Raw genomic sequence first — 17929 nt, forward strand, 5'->3', positions numbered from 1 at the left:
GCTGTTTGAATACTCACTATACTGTTTGAATACTCACTTTGCTGTTTGAATGCTCACTATGCTGTTTGAATGCTCACTATGCTGATTAAATACTCACTATACTGTTTGAATACTCACTGTGCTGTTTGAATGCTCACTATGCTGTTTGAATACTCACTATACTGTTTGAATACTCACTATGCTGTTTGAATGCTCACTATGCTGTTTGAATGCTCGCTGTGCCATTTGAATGCTCACTAAACTGTTTGAATGCTCACTATAGCGTTTAATTACTCACTATGCTGTTTGAATGCTCACTATACTGCTTAATTACTCACTATGCTTTTTGAATGCTCACTATAGTGCTTAATTACTCACTATGCTGTTTGAATACTCACTATGCTATTTGAATGCCCACTACGCTGTTTGAATGCTCACTGTGCCGTTTGAATGCTTGCTATGCTGTTTGAATGCTCACTATAGTGTTTAATTACTCACTATGCTGTTTGAATGCTCGCTATGCCATTTGAATGCTTGCTAAACTTTTTGAATACTCACTATATTGTTTGAATGCTCACTGTGCTGTTTGAATACTCACTATAGTGTTTAATTACTCACTATGCTGTTTGAATGCTCGCTATGCCATTTGAATGCTCGCTAAACTTTTTGGATACTCACTATATTGTTTGAATGCTCACTGTGCTGTTTGAATACTCACTATAGTGTTTAATTACTCACTATGCTGTTTGAATGCTCGCTATGCCATTTGAATGCTCGCTAAACTTTTTGACTACTCACTATATTGTTTGAATGCTCACTATGCTGTTTGAATACTCACTATGCTGTTTGAATGCTCACTATAGTGTTTAATTATTCACTATGCTGTTTGAATGCTTGCTAAGCAATTTGAATGCTCGCTATACATTTTGAATACTCACTGTGCCGCTTGAATGCTCACTATGCTACTTGAATGCTCACTATGCTGTTTGAATGCTCACTATACTGTTTGAATACTCACTATGCTGTTTGAGTGCTCACTATGCTGTTTGAATGCTCGCTGTGCTGTTTGAATGCTCACTATACTGTTTGAATACTCACTATGCTGTTTGAATACTCACTATGCTGTTTGAATACTCACTAAGCTGTTTGAATGCTCGCTATGCTAGAGCAGCTCTGTCCATTCAAGCATTACACTACTATTGCAGCAAGCCAAATAATGGCTCAAAGACACTTGAAGCTAATAACTGCTGTAGTCCTTTCTTTGCTAAATCAGTGCCTCATCACAAATGTTTGGATAAAGTTGAGGCAACCTTTGTAGAGGGAGATGAAGACTAGCAATCCGGGAATTGTGGGCCAGAGCAGGGGTTTTCCAGCGCTACTCTGTAGGTAACGGAATACCCACTCTACTGGCAAGCAGTGCGCAGCAAGACTGCCTTTAGAGATGAATAAATGTGAGTAACTCCTGCCTGCTTCTGCATATTGCAGCCAATTGATAATGCAAGAGCCACCCTGGCTCTGTTGGCCCATCACTGAGTCAAAAGATTGTGGGCTTAAGAGCAGGTCTAGATCACGCAAACATTTCAATGCAGTTCTGAGGGGGCTGCTGCATTGTCAGCAGTGTTCCCTTTTGGATGCAGTGTTAAACTGAAGCACCTATTTGGTTGTTTCAGGTAGATGTTAAAGATTTCCTGGTATTATCAAAAAGAAGAGGGAGTCAGTCCTCATGTCATGGCCAACATTCGGCCCTCAACCAAGAGCACCAAAACTGTGTCAGCCATTCTCATTGATGTTTGTATGTTATTTTCTGTGTGCAAGTTGGGTGATGTAGTTACTTGGAGAGCAATAGTCGTAGCACTTCCCATTGATTCATTGCATGCAGAGTGCCTTGTGACATTGCTGGGATATGTGATCAGGTCCTCCATATAAATTCAGCTATGCCTTTCTTTAGGGGAGCCCAGCCTTTGTTACATGTATGATGGAGATGGAGTCTGTGAAGATTTTGAGAGAAGAAGCAGCATTCGTGACTGTGGCTTTTCTACACCCGAGGGTTTCACTGACCAGTGGGCAGCACAGGCCTTCACTTCCCACCAGGATGAAAAGAGATGTCCAGTTAAAGTGGTAACTGGCCAACCTGCCATAACTAAGGTAGGCAAAAAGAAGTTGAGCAGTGGGATTGTCCCAGCCAGCTACAATGAATAATCAATATATTAGCAAATTAATCAAGCCAAATAATTCATCAGGAGGTTGTGGTTGCTTCAAATGTGGAGTTCTGCGTATATCCCATTATTTCCTTGGGCCGTTCTTTTACAACACTATAGGATTCAATTTCTGTTGGGCTCTATTAAAGTATTCACTCTCTGCGTACACGTGTCTGTGCAATTTTAATGAAGGTTGTAAGGGATTTAATAGTTCTCCTTTTCCAGCATACATCACCTGTCTTAGCATGTGCTTACCCCTGCATCCAAATCACTTCTTCATTTTCATTCTCAATTGTGTTACCTGCTTGAAGAATTTGTTTAGCAATACTCCTATCCGAACATTGAAATGTGCATATTCTAGTGTGCCATCCCAATGTTATCCATTTCTATTCAATTAAGAGGGGGTGCCTTTGTTTGCATCTCTTCCCGATCTTTAAGCAGGTTTGTGCTTACCTCTGAGTAGGTGAATGTGACCATTGAACTAGTGGTTTTCACTGAAAAGCTGAAACGTACTTCCTAAGCGATTAGGAAGGCCAAATACACCAGCAATTGAGTTAGCCAAGACGTGTAGGTGATTGATCTATGAGGAAGTCTTGTGAATTTCCTGTTCCCTTGTTGGTCCCTTCAACATTTGGATAATCTTTTAGGTAGAAAGCCAAGCCTCTGGTTCAATTACAAAATGAGGTTGGGGGGGACGGAGGGTGGATGGTGGTAGCACTTTGCCTGGTTTTCCCACTCTCCTTCCCTCCAGCTAAGTAGAAAAGGGACCATTCACATGATATACAGGCCTTCGGGAGAAGGAGGAAGCGTATTGGAGACAAAGGAAGCAAAATAACAAGCTCCTCCTTTAATGGCACAAATTGAGAGGTAGTCAACTTTGCGTAAATCTGTTGGATTAATCTTAACACACTGCGAGCATGCTGTTGCTATTAATTTTCAATCAAAACATATTAACCTTTCAAACCCCCACCCCTACCTCCACTCCCACTGTGAGCTCCACCACATCACAGTCACATTTTATTTCAACAAACATGTAGCAGAAATGGCCCAAGTGTGCTTCAATCATATATACAAAGATTATGGCAGCATCGGTGGAGAAGAAATCAGTCAACGTTTCGAGCCTTCATGGCCCTTCGGCAGAACTGCAGCATAGTTTCAACAAGGGAGAAATATAAATTGGTTTAAGGTGGGTGGGGGGGGGAGAAGAGACACTTTGAGGGTGTGGTGTGAGCAGATAATCAAAAGATGTCACAGACAAAAGGGTCAAAGAGGTGTTGAAGGTGGTGGTCTTTGTCTGAGAAAAGTGCTAATTAAGAATGGAAAACAGGATATTCAAAGTACAGCTCTAGTGGGGGTGGGGTGGAAAGACTAAAGGTTTTAGTTTTAGATTTAAAAATAATGGAAATAGGTGGGGAAAGAAGAATTTATATAAATTATTGAAAAAAAAAGTCGCCCAACCTCGGACGGCCCGCTTCTACCTCCTACCCAAAATCCACAAACAGAACTGTCCTGGCAGACCGATCGTGTCAGCCTGTTCCTGCCCCACGGAACTCATTTCTCGTTATCTTGACTCCCTTCTCTCTCCCCTTGTCCAGTCCCTTCCCACCTACATCCGTGATTCCTCTGACACCTTACGTCACATCAACAATTTCCAGTTCCCTGGCCCCAACCGCTTCCTCTTCACCATGGATGTCCAATCCCTCTACACCTCCATCCCCCACCAGGATGGTCTGAGGGCCCTTAGCTTCTTCCTTGAACAGAGGCCCCAACAATCCCCATCCACCACTACTCTCCTCCGTCTGGCTGAACTTGTTCTCACACTGAACAATTTCTCCTTTAACTCCTCTCACTTCCTCCAAATAAAAGGTGTGGCTATGGGTACCCGCATGGGCCCCAGCTATGCCTGTCTCTTTATGGGGTATGTGGAACATTCCTTGTTCCAGTCCTACTCCGGCCCCCTCCCACAACTCTTTCTCCGGTACATCGATGATTACTTCGGTGCTGCTTCATGCTCTCGTCGGGACCTAGAAAAATTTATTAATTTTGCTTCCAATCTCCACCCCTCCATCATCTTCACATGGTCCATCTCTGACACTTCTCTTCCCTTCCTTGAACTCTCTGTCTCAATTTCTGATGATAGACTGTCCACCAATATCCATTACAAGCCTACCGACTCCCACAGCTACCTCGACTACAGCTCCTCACACCCCGCTTCCTGTAAAGACTCCATCCCATTCTCTCAGTTCCTTCGCCTCCGTCGCATCTGTTCTGATGACGCTACCTTCAAAAACAGCTCCTCTGACATGTCCTCCTTCTTCCTTAACCGAGGTTTTCCATCCACGGTCGTTGACAGGGCCCTCAACCGTGTCCGGCCCATATCCCGCGCATCCTCCCTCACGCCTTCTCCTCCTTCCCAGAAACATGATAGGGTCCCCCTTGTCCTCACTTATCACCCCACCAGCCTCCGCATTCAAAGGATCATCCTCCGCCATTTCCGCCAACTCCAGCATGATGCCACCACCAAACACATCTTCCCTTCACCCCCCTTGACGGCATTCCGTAGGGATCGTTCCCTCCGGGACACCCTAGTCCACTCCTCCATCACCCCCTACTCCTCAACCCCCACTTATGGCACCTCCCCATGCCCACGCAGAAGATGCAACACCTGCCCCTTCACTTCCTCTCTCCTCACCGTCCAAGGGCCCAAACACTCCTTTCAAGTGAAGCAGCATTTCACTTGCATTTCCCCTAACTTAGTCTACTGCATTCGTTGCTCCCAATGCGGTCTCCTCTACATTGGAGAGACCAAACGCAAACTGGGCGACCGTTTTGCGGAACACCTGCGGTCTGTCCGCAAGAAAGACCCAAACCTCCCTGTCGCTTGCCATTTTAACACTCCACCCTGTTCTCTTGCCAACATGTCTGTCCTTGGCTTGCTGCATTGTTCCAGTGAAGCCCAACGCAAACTGGAGGAACAGCACCTCATCTTCCGACTAGGCACTTTACAGCCCTCTGGGCTGAATATTGAATTCAACAACTTTAGATCTTAAACTCCCTCTCCCCCCATCCCCACCCCATTTCTTTTCCCCCCCCACCCGCTTTTTTTTTTCAATAATTTATATAGATTCTTCTTTCCCCACCTATTTCCATTATTTTTAAATCTAAAACTAAAACCTTTAGTCTTTCCACCCCACCCCCACTAAAGCTGTACTTTGAATATCCTGTTTTCCATTCTTAATTAGCACTTTTCTCAGACAAAGACCACCACCTTCAACACCTCTTTGACCCTTTTGTCTGTGACATCTTTTGATTATCTGCTCACACCACACCCTCAATGTGTCTCTTCCCCCCCCCCCCAACCCACCTTAAACCAATTTATATTTCTCCCTTGTTGAAACTATGCTGCAGTTCTGCCAAAGGGCCATGAAGGCTCGAAACGTTGACTGATTTCTTCTCCGCCGATGCTGCCAGACTTGCTGAGTTTTTCCAGGTAATCCTGTTTTTGTTTTGGATTTCCAGCATCCGCAGTAGCTTTTAGCTTTTTGTTTTTATACAAAGATTATGACTGGCTGGTTGGGCTTTTCATTCTCCTTTAACAAATGCCTGTAGCACTGAAATATCACCACAGCAGCTGTTAATTGTTTATCAATTGTATTTACTGTTATGCGGGTGGAGGTCATTAATTAGTGTTTCACTTGAGCAGATATAAAGAGAGACTTACTGAAACGGTGGTGTGGTTGAGTTAGGAGATGTATGTGTGTAATATTTCACTCTATAAGTAAGTATAAGTCTGAGTAAAGATTGGCTCAAGTTTCCTCATTTGTCAAGTGGCTTTCTGGAGTATAACATCAGCATCTCAGTACACTCAAGCAACACAGCATGTACTTAAATAACACTTGCAGTGCTCTTTATTCCACTCAAAGCATTGAACCCTTATTTTCGAAATGCAGTGTATGCTTCTGTATATGTTTTATTCTGGGTTAGAAAGAAGTACTTAATTTCTTCTTTCATTCATGATAAAAGGGATTTGTGATGTGCTTTACCTCTGGGGTGAAGAGGCAAGAGGGTGATTCATAAATCTATGGAATATTCATGCATCTTCTATGCCTGCAGTTCTGATTTATAATTCAAAATGGGCAACAGCAAATCGACAGTCATGTTACACCCTGGTGACTTTTGTTCTGCATTGAAATTATAACTAGCCATTTTGCAGTGCCACTCAAGACTTATTTTGGCCATTAAGTTTTATAAGCCTCAGTTGTAAGAGTTGGATGTTGTCTGACCCTCCAGGTTTGTCAGACTGAATTTCTGGATGTGAGTGATGGCCTGTCCCAGTATGCCTGGTTCCCATGTACTGTTCGCTTCTACACTGTTAATGCATGGGACCTTAACAAGCACTATTCATATCACAACTCTGATACGGAAAACAAGCCCTGGCTGAAGGTAAGAATAATTAAGTTGTTAGTACTAGACACTGCTTCATTGATGAACTTGACTAGCGAACAATGGTAATATAGTTTGAAGAAATGCATAAACCTTCAATTAAATTGCATATCAATTCATTGTAGGAGTCACTTCACTGACTGACATTCCAAAACAACAATTGGCATCTTTTATCTCTTAGATAATTAAGCATCAAATCAAATATGCTACTTGATGTTAACTCTGTATTTTCATTTTCATTTTCCTTTTTTTCACACAAGTTACCATGGAGAATCCATATCTGATTTTACTCCAAATTATTTGGGTTATGCACCCACTGATCCAAGTATTCTAGTAGAATAACTTGCACTGAACAATATATCAAACCAACGTGAGCTCTTCCTATAGAATACCCTGCACTAGATAGAATATCAAACCAACTCTAACGTGTGTTCTCCCTGTAGTATATTGTGCACTGAACAATATATTGAACCAACGTGAGCTATATGTGTAGTGCACCCTACACTCTGCAATATATTGGATCACTATGAGTTCTCTTGGTAGTGTATCCTGCACTGGTTATTGGTTGCTTTCACAATTTAAGCCCATGACAATTTGGTGATCCAAACTGACATAGACTTAGATTTAGTCAACAGAATAACAAAGAGAGAAGTAAGATTATTTTCCTCGCCAACAGTTAATTAGAATGTCTGATGCTTTCCAAGTGGCTATTGTGGCAGAAAATTCTAACATTTAAAAGGTAATCTGTAAGTATTTGAGTGGGAAGAATGTGAAAAGATTTGGTGAAATCAACTTAGAGTAGATGACTCCGGAAGAGTTAACCTTTGGCGAAGGAACAATCGGCTGAAAGCTTCCCCAGGTAGTACTGGTGCTCTGACTTTCAGAGCCAACATGAGGTCCTCGCAACAAACAGATTGCAAACTTATTGCTGTAAAATTGTACTGGGTTCTGATTAAGGGTCGCACCCTAAATGCTTGTTGTTCTCTCTCAGACACGGTGGATTTCCAGCATTTTCTGTTTTTTTTTAAATATATTTCAATTACTCCCATTTGCAGTATGTCCTCTTGTCCCTTTACTGGATTAAAAGATATTTTTGTAATTTCAAACGCTGCTTTCTTCATGTTTCTTTTTTAAAACTTAGGTCAGTTTTGATCACCCTGGTGTGGCCAGTTCGATTCTAATTTATTTATCTGCAGATGGCACAACACTGTATGATCAACAGCGCAAATCGGTTACAGTCCAGCTCATTGACACCAGTGGACACAACCATTCTCTGGGTATGTATGCTCCAGCCAGATGCCAGGCAGCCACTTCAAATAACTTCTTGCCATAAATGTTGTCAGCACCCGAATCGCCAATAACCTTTCCAACCCCTAAAAAGCCACCTGTGCAGTTAAGCCACGGCAGCCAGCAAAAGAGACGGTACCAAGTGAAAAACAAAAGCTTGCACAAAAGCAAAGAAAAGTGGAAATCCAGCGGACTGGGAGAGCTGTGTTAAAAATAAGAATGGCCATAAAGGGATTTGAAGAAAGTCATAAGAGCTGCAAGAAGGGAATATGGGAAAAAAAAAATACTTGCAAGGGATATCAAAGCTAACAGTAAAAGTTCCCGTAAATATATTATGAGAGAGTGTGGTAAAGGGGAATGTGGGTTCATTAAAGACAGATGCATGTGAGACCATAATGAACAATAAGGAAACAGCAGACTTGTTAAATGTATATTGTGTCGCATTTTACAGTGGGAGAGTGGTACAAAGGAAGTTAAAAATAATTCAAGGGGTGAAAATTACATGATTTGATACAAATAACAAAAATAGTATGGGGAAAATAATGGGACAAATTTCCAGGGCCTGATGGCTTCCACACCAGGATATGAAAGAAATAGGCGGTGAGATTGCTGATGTATTAGCCACAATTATTATCATTATTTCAAATTCCAAATCCTTTGGATTGGTAAACTGTTTAAATATTGTTTATAGATGATACAGTGCCATGGTATTAGTGTTTTACATGTTGGCATTGTAGTGTCTATAACCATTGTAACTGTGTTTAAATGTTGTCTATAGATGCTACAGTGTCACGGTATCATATTGATTATTAAGGGTACAGTGCCAGGTATCAGTGGTACAGTGTTGTTTATAAATGCAACAATTGCATGATATCAATTTTGAAAAGTTGTTTATAGATAGTACAGTGTCATGGTTAAATATGTTTTATAGATGCTAAAATGCAGTGGTATCAGTGTTTAACAGTTGGCACAGAGCCAGGGGGCCGGTGTTTTACATGGTGTTTATTGATGGTACGTTGACATGGTATCAGTGCTTAGATGTTACCTATAGATTGTACAATGCCATCTCATCATTGTTTAAATGTTGTTTATAGATGGCACCATGTCATGGCACCAGTGTTTAAATAGTGATTATGGATGGTAAGTTGCCATGATCTCACAGTCTTTAAATGTTGTTTATTGATAGTGCAGTGCTATGGTGTCAGTGTTTGGTTTTTTATAAATTCTGTAGTACCACCGTATCCGCATTTAAATGTTGTTTACAGATGATAAATTGCCAGGGCTTCAATGTTTAAGTGGTGCTTATTGATGATCCAGTGCCACGGTATCAGTGTTTAAATGGTATTTATAGATTGTTATGAACCCCATGGATAGCTTTTAAAAAGATATTTGATTTTCCATTCACTGACTGTAAGGATTATATAATAAGATTTCAAGTTTTAAGACTTTTACTGTAACAAAGAGCAACTTTGTCTAAAAACTTTTCAGGAGGCAAATTACACTGTAAGCTTCAGACTAGGAGTGGAATGTCCTAGATTTTCACCAAGTGCGGTAGTGAGTGGGAAAAGGAATGCTTTACCTGCTGGCTGCAATGGTGGCTTCTCACACTGAATCATCCCAATTCCGCCCCATGAATCATGCATTCCCAGGAAACATGCCATTTTGCTGGCGGGCGCCCTCCGATTCTCCCGCCATGCTGTCACCTCCCCGTTTCCACAGGCCATATTCAAAGTGCAGCCAAGCGCACACCTCTCAGTGCTTCCAGCCCAGGACTGCACAGAAGATATAGCCCCAAAAGGTAAGAAGACTGCAGCCCTGTGATTCAGTGATGCATCCCTGGAACACACTTTGGGCACACTGTGGAGGCCTGCTGTGATGTCCTCTACCCCTGCTCTGGCTGCAGGAGGGGCAGCAATGTCACCAATCTGGCTTGGGAGCTGGTGTCAACGGTGGTCAGCGCCAATGCCCTGCAAAAGAGGACACTCATTCAGTACCGAAAGAGGATGGATGAAATCTTCCATGCTACCAGAGTAAGTCACTCTTCTCATCACTCTCAACTCACACGCTCACAAACCCTCACACATCCACGGTTCAAGGGACATCACCATTCACTCACTCACACCGACGCACAGCAGCAGCAGTCTGTACCATCTACAAGGTGCACTGCAGGAATTCACCAAGGCTCCTTCGACAGCACCTTCCAAACCCATGACCACTAGCATCTAGAAATACAAGGGCTGCAGATAGAGGGGAAGGCCACCACCTGGAAGTTCCCCTTCAAGTCACTTACCATCCTGACTTGGAAATATATCGCCATTCCTTCACTGTTGCTGGGTCAAAATCCTGGAACTCCCTTCCTAACGGCACTGCGGGTGTACCTACAGCATACAGACTGCAGCAGTTCAAGAAGGCAGCTCATCACCACCTTCTCAAGGACAATTAGGGATGGGCAATAAATGCTGGCCCAGCCAGCGAAACTCACATCCCATGAATGAATAATAAAAAAAAGTCACCTGCATTGTCCTCATCCTGTCCGTGGCATCACTTACCACCCACACATGCCAGGCATACCTATCATCTGGCCTGGCAGGCATCCTGCTCATGCTCTCTCCATCGATATACATGCAGGACAAGCTGGAACACAAGAGGGAGAGGTCGCTGACCAGTGCAGAAATGCCCGAAATCAAGGTAAAAGCAAAATACTGCAGATGCTGGAAATCTGAAACAAAAACAGGAAATGTTGGGAAAACTCGGCAGGTCTAACAGAATCTGTGGAGAGAAAAAAAACAGAGTTAACGTTTCAAGTCCGTATGACTCTCCTTCCGCTCTGATGAAGAGTCATAAGGACTTGAAACGTTAACTCTGTTTTTTTTCTCTCCACAGCAGTTGTTAGATCTGTTGAGTTTTTCCAGCATTTGTTTCTGATTTTGTTTAGTGCCTGAAATCAAGGTCCTCACGGACTTTGAAAATAGAGTCATCTAACTGGCCAGAGCTCACCCACACCCTCCACGAGCACAAAGACACACATTGTGGTGGGATCTACTTCTACAGCAGCCTTGGGATCATAATCTGGTGAGTACATCGCATTGTCTGATCCACAGCAGGCAGCGGCAGGGACTTCCCAGTCTTCCAGCATTCAGGGGGCTGCTGGAGGCCAGAATTCTGCTGAGTCCAAGTTAGATGACGAGCCCCTGGACTCGGTCATACCTCAGTTGCTGGAGCCGCAAAGGCAAGCTCGGGAACATCAGGAAGGGGTGTCTGCTGCACTCCTCAGATTGCAAGGCATGATGGAGGGGTCAGTCCACTTTCAGTCTGAGGTGATAGCGCCAGCATGCCAATGCAGTGAGGTCAATGCTGGTAGGATGGCGACCGCCATGGAGTCCTTGGTCCAGAACATCAGTCCTGCACTGCCGCGCTAATACCATAGTTGACTTGTCAACACGAGAGGGGTGCGGGGCATCTCAATCACACGGAAGCTTCACCTTCTCCTCAAGGGGTCAACCAGAGATCCTTAAGAACCCATAGGGAGGAGGTGCACACCCTGGGGCCATCCACCCAGGTGACTTGAGGAGGGTCCGACCTATCCGACTCCCCTCTTCCTGTGACCCCAGAAAATCCAGCTCCACAGGCCGAGGAGGGTGCCACACAGCAGGACCCCAGAACCAGGCCGGGGCCCTCCAGGACTCGGCCCTCCAGAGGACGCCCATCAAGGTCATCACAGACAGGTTGTAGCAGTCAGCAGGCTGCCTCCACCTGTGAGTGGCTGAGGAGCACCAAGATGTAGCGGCAGGGTTAGGAAGGTTAAGAAGATATAGTTGCACAACCTGCCTATTTGGCGTCTCTTCTGCTATTGTCTTGTGGCCTGGAGAAAAGCAGTTTGTTAAACACAAAGGAGGGTTAGTTGGCTTGTCACATGACCCTCTCCCTCCAACTGACTAGTTACCCAAATATGATCACGGATAGTGGATAATGGTTTACATGAATAGATTATGGCTGGGTGAATTCCTTTCTCAGTTAGAGTTCATTGTTTGAGGTGATTACATCCAGTGCTTGGTCCCCACCCAGTTGAGTACCCAGGTGAAGGCATAAAGTCCCTTTTGATATAAAACATGGCTTTATAATAATAGATGATACAGTGCTAGAGTATCAGTGTTTAAATGTGTCCGTAGATACAGTGCCGTGGTGGTCAGTGTTTAAATGTAATTTATAAATGGAACATCGCTATTTTATCATTGTGGAAATATTGTTTAGAAATGCCACAGTGCCATGGTCTGAGTATTTCAATGATGTTTATAAATGTTACGATAGCAATGGCATCAGCATTTAAATGTTGGTTATAGAAGATAGTGTGCCAGGATATCAATGTTTAAATGTTATTTATAGATGGTACTGTACCAGGATATCAGTGCTAATTTTTATTCTTTCAAAAGATGTGGCCATCACTGGAAAGGCCAATTTTTGTTGCCCATCCCTAATTGCCTTTATGAAAGTGGTTGTGAGCTGCCTTCTTGAACTATTGCAGTCCATCTGGTATGGGTACATCTACAATGCTGTTGGGAGTTCCAGGATTTTGATCCAGTGACAGTGAAAGAATGACAACATAATTCCAAGACAGCTCACTGTGTGGCTTGGAGAGGACCTTGCAGGTGCTGCTCTTGTCCTTCTAGGTGGTAGAGGTCACGGGTTTGCATGGTGCTGTCGAAGGAGCCTTGGTGAGTTGCTGCAGTGCACCTTGTATATAGCATACACTGTTGCCACTGTACATCAGTGGTGGAGGGAGTGAATGTTTAAGTTGCTGGATGGGGTGCTGATCATTCAGACTGCTTTGTCCTGGATGGTATCAATCTTCTTGAGTGTTTTTGGAGCTGCATTCATCAAGGCAACTGGAGAGTATTCCATCACACGCCTGACTTGTGCCTTGTAGATGGTGCACACGCTTTGGGCAGGAGTCAGGGGGTGAGTTACTTGTTTCAGGATCCCCAACCTCTGACCTCTTCTTGTAGCCACAGCCTGTATACGGTTAGTCTAGTTCAGTTTCTGGTCAATGGTAACCCCCCAGGATGTTGATAGTGGGGGATTCAACAATGGCAATGCCATTGAATGTCAAGGGTTGATGGCTAGATTCTGTCTTGTTTGAGATGGTCATTGCCAGGCACTTGTGTGGTGCAAATGTTACTTGCCACTTGTCAGCCCATTCCTGGATATTGTCCAGGTCTTGTTGCATATGGACACATTTCAGTATCTGAGGAGTCACACATGGAACTGAACATTGTGCAATCATCAGCGAACAACTCCACTTTTGACCTTATGATGGAAGGAAGGTCATTGATGAAGCAGCTGAAGATGGTTGGGCCGAGGATACTACCCTGAGGAACTCCTGCAGTGATATCTTGGAGCTGACCACAGCCATCTTCCTTTGTGTTAGGTATGATGCCAACCAATGAAGAGTCATCCCCTTGATTGACATTTTACTTCAGTTTGCTAAGGCTCCTTGATGTCAAGGCTTTTTGGGTTTAGCCCTTTTCCAATGTTTGGAACAAGCCTGCAATTAAGTCAGGATCTAAGTGGCCCTGGCAGAACTCAATCTGAGCATCAGTGAGCAGTTATTGCTGTGTAAATGCTGCTTGATAGCATTGTTGACTACGCCTATCACTTTGCTAGTGATCGAGAGTAGACTGATGGGGCAGTAATTGGCTGGATAGGATTTGTTCTGCTTTTTGTGGGCAGGACATACCTGGGTAATTTCCTACATAGCTGGGTAGATGCCAGTGTTGTAGCTGTACTGGAACAGTTTGGCTCGGGATGCAGCGAGTTCTGGAGCACAAGTCTTCAGTACTATTGCCGGAATGTCGTCAGGGTCTATAGCTTTTGCAGTATCCAGTTCCTTCAGCCCTTTCATGATATCATTTGGAGTGAATCGAATTGGTTGAAGACTGGCATCTGTGATGCTGGGGACCTCCAGAGGAGGCTGAGATGGATCATCTGCTTGGCATTTCTGGCTGAAGATTGTTGCAAATGCTTCAGCCTTATCTTTTGCACTGCTGTGCTGGGCTCCCCCATCATTGAGGATGGGGATATTTGTGGAGTCTACTCCTCCAGTGAGTTGTCTAATTGTCACCACCATTCATGACTGGATGTGGTAGGACTGCAGAGCTTAGATCTAATCCATTGGTTCTGGAATTGCTTAGCTCTGTCTATCACTTGCTGCTTCTGCTGTTTGACATGTAAGTAGTCCTGTTTTGTAGCTTCACCAGGTTGACACCTTATTTTTATGTATGCCTGGTGCTGCTCCTGGCATGCCCTCCTGTACTCGTCATTGAACCAGGGTTGATCCCTTGACTTCTGGTAATGGCAGAGTGGGGGGATATGCCGGGCCATGTGATGAATGCTATTTACAGAAGGAATGTGCCATGATATCTCTGTATAAATATTGCCTGTAGATGGTACGGTGCCATGGTGTCAGTGTTCAAGTGATATTTCGTGATGGTAGAGTGCCATGATATCATTGTATAAATCTTGTTTATTAATAGTAGAGTACTGTGATATCAGTATTGACATATTGTTTATTGTTGTTAGTGTGACATGGTACCAGTGGTTAAATATTGTCTATTGATGGTACGGTGCCATGGTATCAGTGCTTTAGATGTTGGTTATATGTGGTGCAATTCCATGTCAGTGTTTAAATGTTACTTACTAATGGTACAGTGTTAAGGTATCAGTATTTAAATAGTGTTTACAGATGGGACAGTGTGATGGTATCAGTGTTTAAATAGTGTTTACAGATGGTACAGTGTTAAGGTATCAGTGTTTAAATGGTGTTTACAGATGGTACAGTGTGATGGTATCAGTGTTTAAATAGTGTTTACAGATGGGACAGTGTGATGGTATCAGTGTTTAAATAGTGTTTACAGATGGGACAGTGTGATGGTATCAGTGTTTAAATGGTGTTTACAGATGGTACAGTGTGATGGTATCAGTGTTTAAATGGTATTTACAGATGGTACAGTGTGATGGTATCAGTGTTTAAATGGCGTTTACAGATGGTACAGTGTGATGGTATCAGTGTTTAAATAGTGTTTACAGATGGTACAGTGTGATGGTATCAGTGTTTAAATGGTGTTTACAGATGGTACAGTGTGATGGTATCAGTGTTTAAATGGTGTTTACAGATGGTACAGTGTGATGGTATCAGTGTTTAAATGGTGTTTACAGATGGTACAGTGTGATGGTATCAATGTTTAAATGGTGTTTTCAGATGGTACAGTGTGATGGTATCAGTGTTTAAATGGTGTTTACAGATGGTACAGTGTGATGGTATCAGTGCTTAAATAGTGTTTACAGATGGTACAGTGTGATGGTATCAGTATTTAAATGGTGTCTACAGATGGGACAGTGTGATGGTATCAGTGTTTAAATGGTGTCTACAGATGGGACAGTGTGATGGTATCAGTGTTTAAATGGTGTTTACAGATGGGTCAGTGTGATGGTATCAGTGTTTAAATGGTGTTTACAGATGGTACAGTGTGATGGTATCAGTGTTTAAATGGTGTTTACAGATGGTACAGTGTGATGGTATCAGTGTTTAAATGGTGTTTACAGATGGTACAGTGTGATGGTATCAGTATTTAAATGGTGTTTACAGATGGTACAGTGTGATGGTATCAGTGTTTAAATGGTGTTTACAGATGGTACAGTGTGATGGTATCAGTGTTTAAATGGTGTTTACAGATGGTACAGTGTGATGGTATCAGTGTTTAAATGGTGTTTTCAGATGGTACAGTGTGATGGTATCAGTGTTTAAATGGTGTTTACAGATGGTACAGTGTGATGGTATCAGTGTTTAAATGGTGTTTGCAGATGGCACAGTGTGATGGTATCAGTGTTTAAATGGTGTTTACAGATGGTACAGTGTGATGGTATCAGTGTTTAAATAGTGTTTACAGATGGTACAGTGTGATGGTATCAGTGTTTACATGGTGTTTACAGATGGTACAGTGTGATGGTATCAGTGTTTAAATGGTGTTTACAGATGGTACAGTGTGATGGTATCAGTGTTTAAATGGTGTTTACAGATGGTACAGTGTGATGGTATCAGTGTTTAACTGGTGTTTACAGATGGTACAGTGTGATGGTATCAGTGTTTAAATGGTGTTTTCAGATGGTACAGTGTGATGGTATCAGTGTTTAAATGGTGTTTACAGATGGTACAGTGTGATGGTATCAGTGTTTAAATGGTGTTTGCAGATGGCACAGTGTGATGGTATCAGTGTTTACATGGTGTTTACAGATGGTACAGTGTGATGGTATCAGTGTTTAAATGGTGTTTACGGATGGTACAGTGTGATGGTATCAGTGTTTAAATGGTGTTTACAGATGGTACAGTGTGATGGTATCAGTGTTTAAACGGTGTTTACAGATGGGACAGTGTGATGCTATCAGTGTTTACATGGTGTTTACAGATGGTACAGTGTGATGGTATCAGTGTTTAAATGGTGTTTACAGATGGTACAGTGTGATGGTATCAGTGTTTAAATGGTGTTTACAGATGGTACAGTGTGATGGTATCAGTGTTTAAATGGTGTTTACAGATGGTACAGTGTGATGGTATCAGTGTTTAAATGGTGTTTACAGATGGTACAGTGTGATGGTATCAGTGTTTAAATGGTGTTTGCAGATGGCACAGTGTGATGGTATCAGTGTTTAAATGGTGTTTACAGATGGGACAGTGTGATGGTATCAGTGTTTAAATGGTGTTTGCAGATGGCACAGTGTGATGGTATCAGTGTTTACATGGTGTTTACAGATGGTACAGTGTGATGGTATCAGTGTTTAAATGGTGTTTACGGATGGTACAGTGTGATGGTATCAGTGTTTAAATGGTGTTTACAGATGGTACAGTGTGATGGTATCAGTGTTTAAACGGTGTTTACAGATGGGACAGTGTGATGCTATCAGTGTTTACATGGTGTTTACAGATGGTACAGTGTGATGGTATCAGTGTTTAAATGGTGTTTACAGATGGTACAGTGTGATGGTATCAGTGTTTAAATGGTGTTTACAGATGGTACAGTGTAATGGTATCAGTGTTTAAATGGTGTTTACAGATGGTACAGTGTGATGGTATCAGTGTTTAAATGGTGTTTACAGATGGTACAGTGTGATGGTATCAGTGTTTAAATGGTGTTTTCAGATGGTACAGTGTGATGGTATCAGTGTTTAAATGGTGTTTACAGATGGTACAGTGTGATGGTATCAGTGTTTAAATGGTGTTTGCAGATGGCACAGTGTGATGGTATCAGTGTTTACATGGTGTTTACAGATGGTACAGTGTGATGGTATCAGTGTTTAAATGGTGTTTACAGATGGTACAGTGTGATGGTATCAGTGTTTAAATGGTGTTTACAGATGGTACAGTGTGATGGTATCAGTGTTTAAATGGTGTTTACAGATGGTACAGTGTGATGGAATCAGTGTTTAAATGGTGTTTAAAGATGGTACAGTGTGATGGTATCAGTGTTTAAATGGTAGTTACAGATGGTACAGTGTGACGGTATCAGTGTTTAAATGGTATTTACAGATGGTACAGTGTGATGGTATCAGTGTTTAAATGGTGTTTACAGATGGTACAGTGTGATGGTATCAGTGTTTAAATGGTGTTTACAGATGGTACAGTGTGATGGTATCAGTGTTTAAATGGTGTTTACAGATGGTACAGTGTGATGGTATCAGTGTTTAAATGGTGTTTTCAGATGGTACAGTGTGATGGTATCAGTGTTTAAATGGTGTTTACAGATGGTACAGTGTGATGGTATCAGTGTTTAAATGGTGTTTGCAGATGGCACAGTGTGATGGTATCAGTGTTTAAATGGTGTTTACAGATGGTACAGCATGATGGTATCAGTGTTTAAATAGTGTTTACAGATGGCACAGTGTGATGGTATCAGTGTTTACATGGTGTTTACAGATGGTACAGTGTGATGGTATCAGTGTTTAAATGGTGTTTACAGATGGTACAGTGTGAT

General features: G+C 42.6%; 1 protein-coding gene across 1 annotated transcript in view; it reads left to right on the top strand.

The window, feature by feature from the left end:
* The window catches only part of pappa2 (pappalysin 2), a 477685-nt gene that overhangs the window by 227846 nt on the left and 231910 nt on the right, over positions 1–17929 (top strand). The window contains exons 10-12 of the mRNA XM_078561789.1: positions 1928–2124; positions 6468–6620; positions 7762–7897. Of these exons, the coding sequence (XP_078417915.1) occupies positions 1928–2124; positions 6468–6620; positions 7762–7897 (486 nt within the window). The remainder of the gene's footprint in view (positions 1–1927; positions 2125–6467; positions 6621–7761; positions 7898–17929) is intronic.

The sequence above is a fragment of the Cetorhinus maximus genome, chromosome 17, assembly GCF_964194155.1.
Source record: "Cetorhinus maximus chromosome 17, sCetMax3.hap1.1, whole genome shotgun sequence".
Taxonomy (NCBI): Eukaryota; Metazoa; Chordata; class Chondrichthyes; order Lamniformes; family Cetorhinidae; genus Cetorhinus; species Cetorhinus maximus.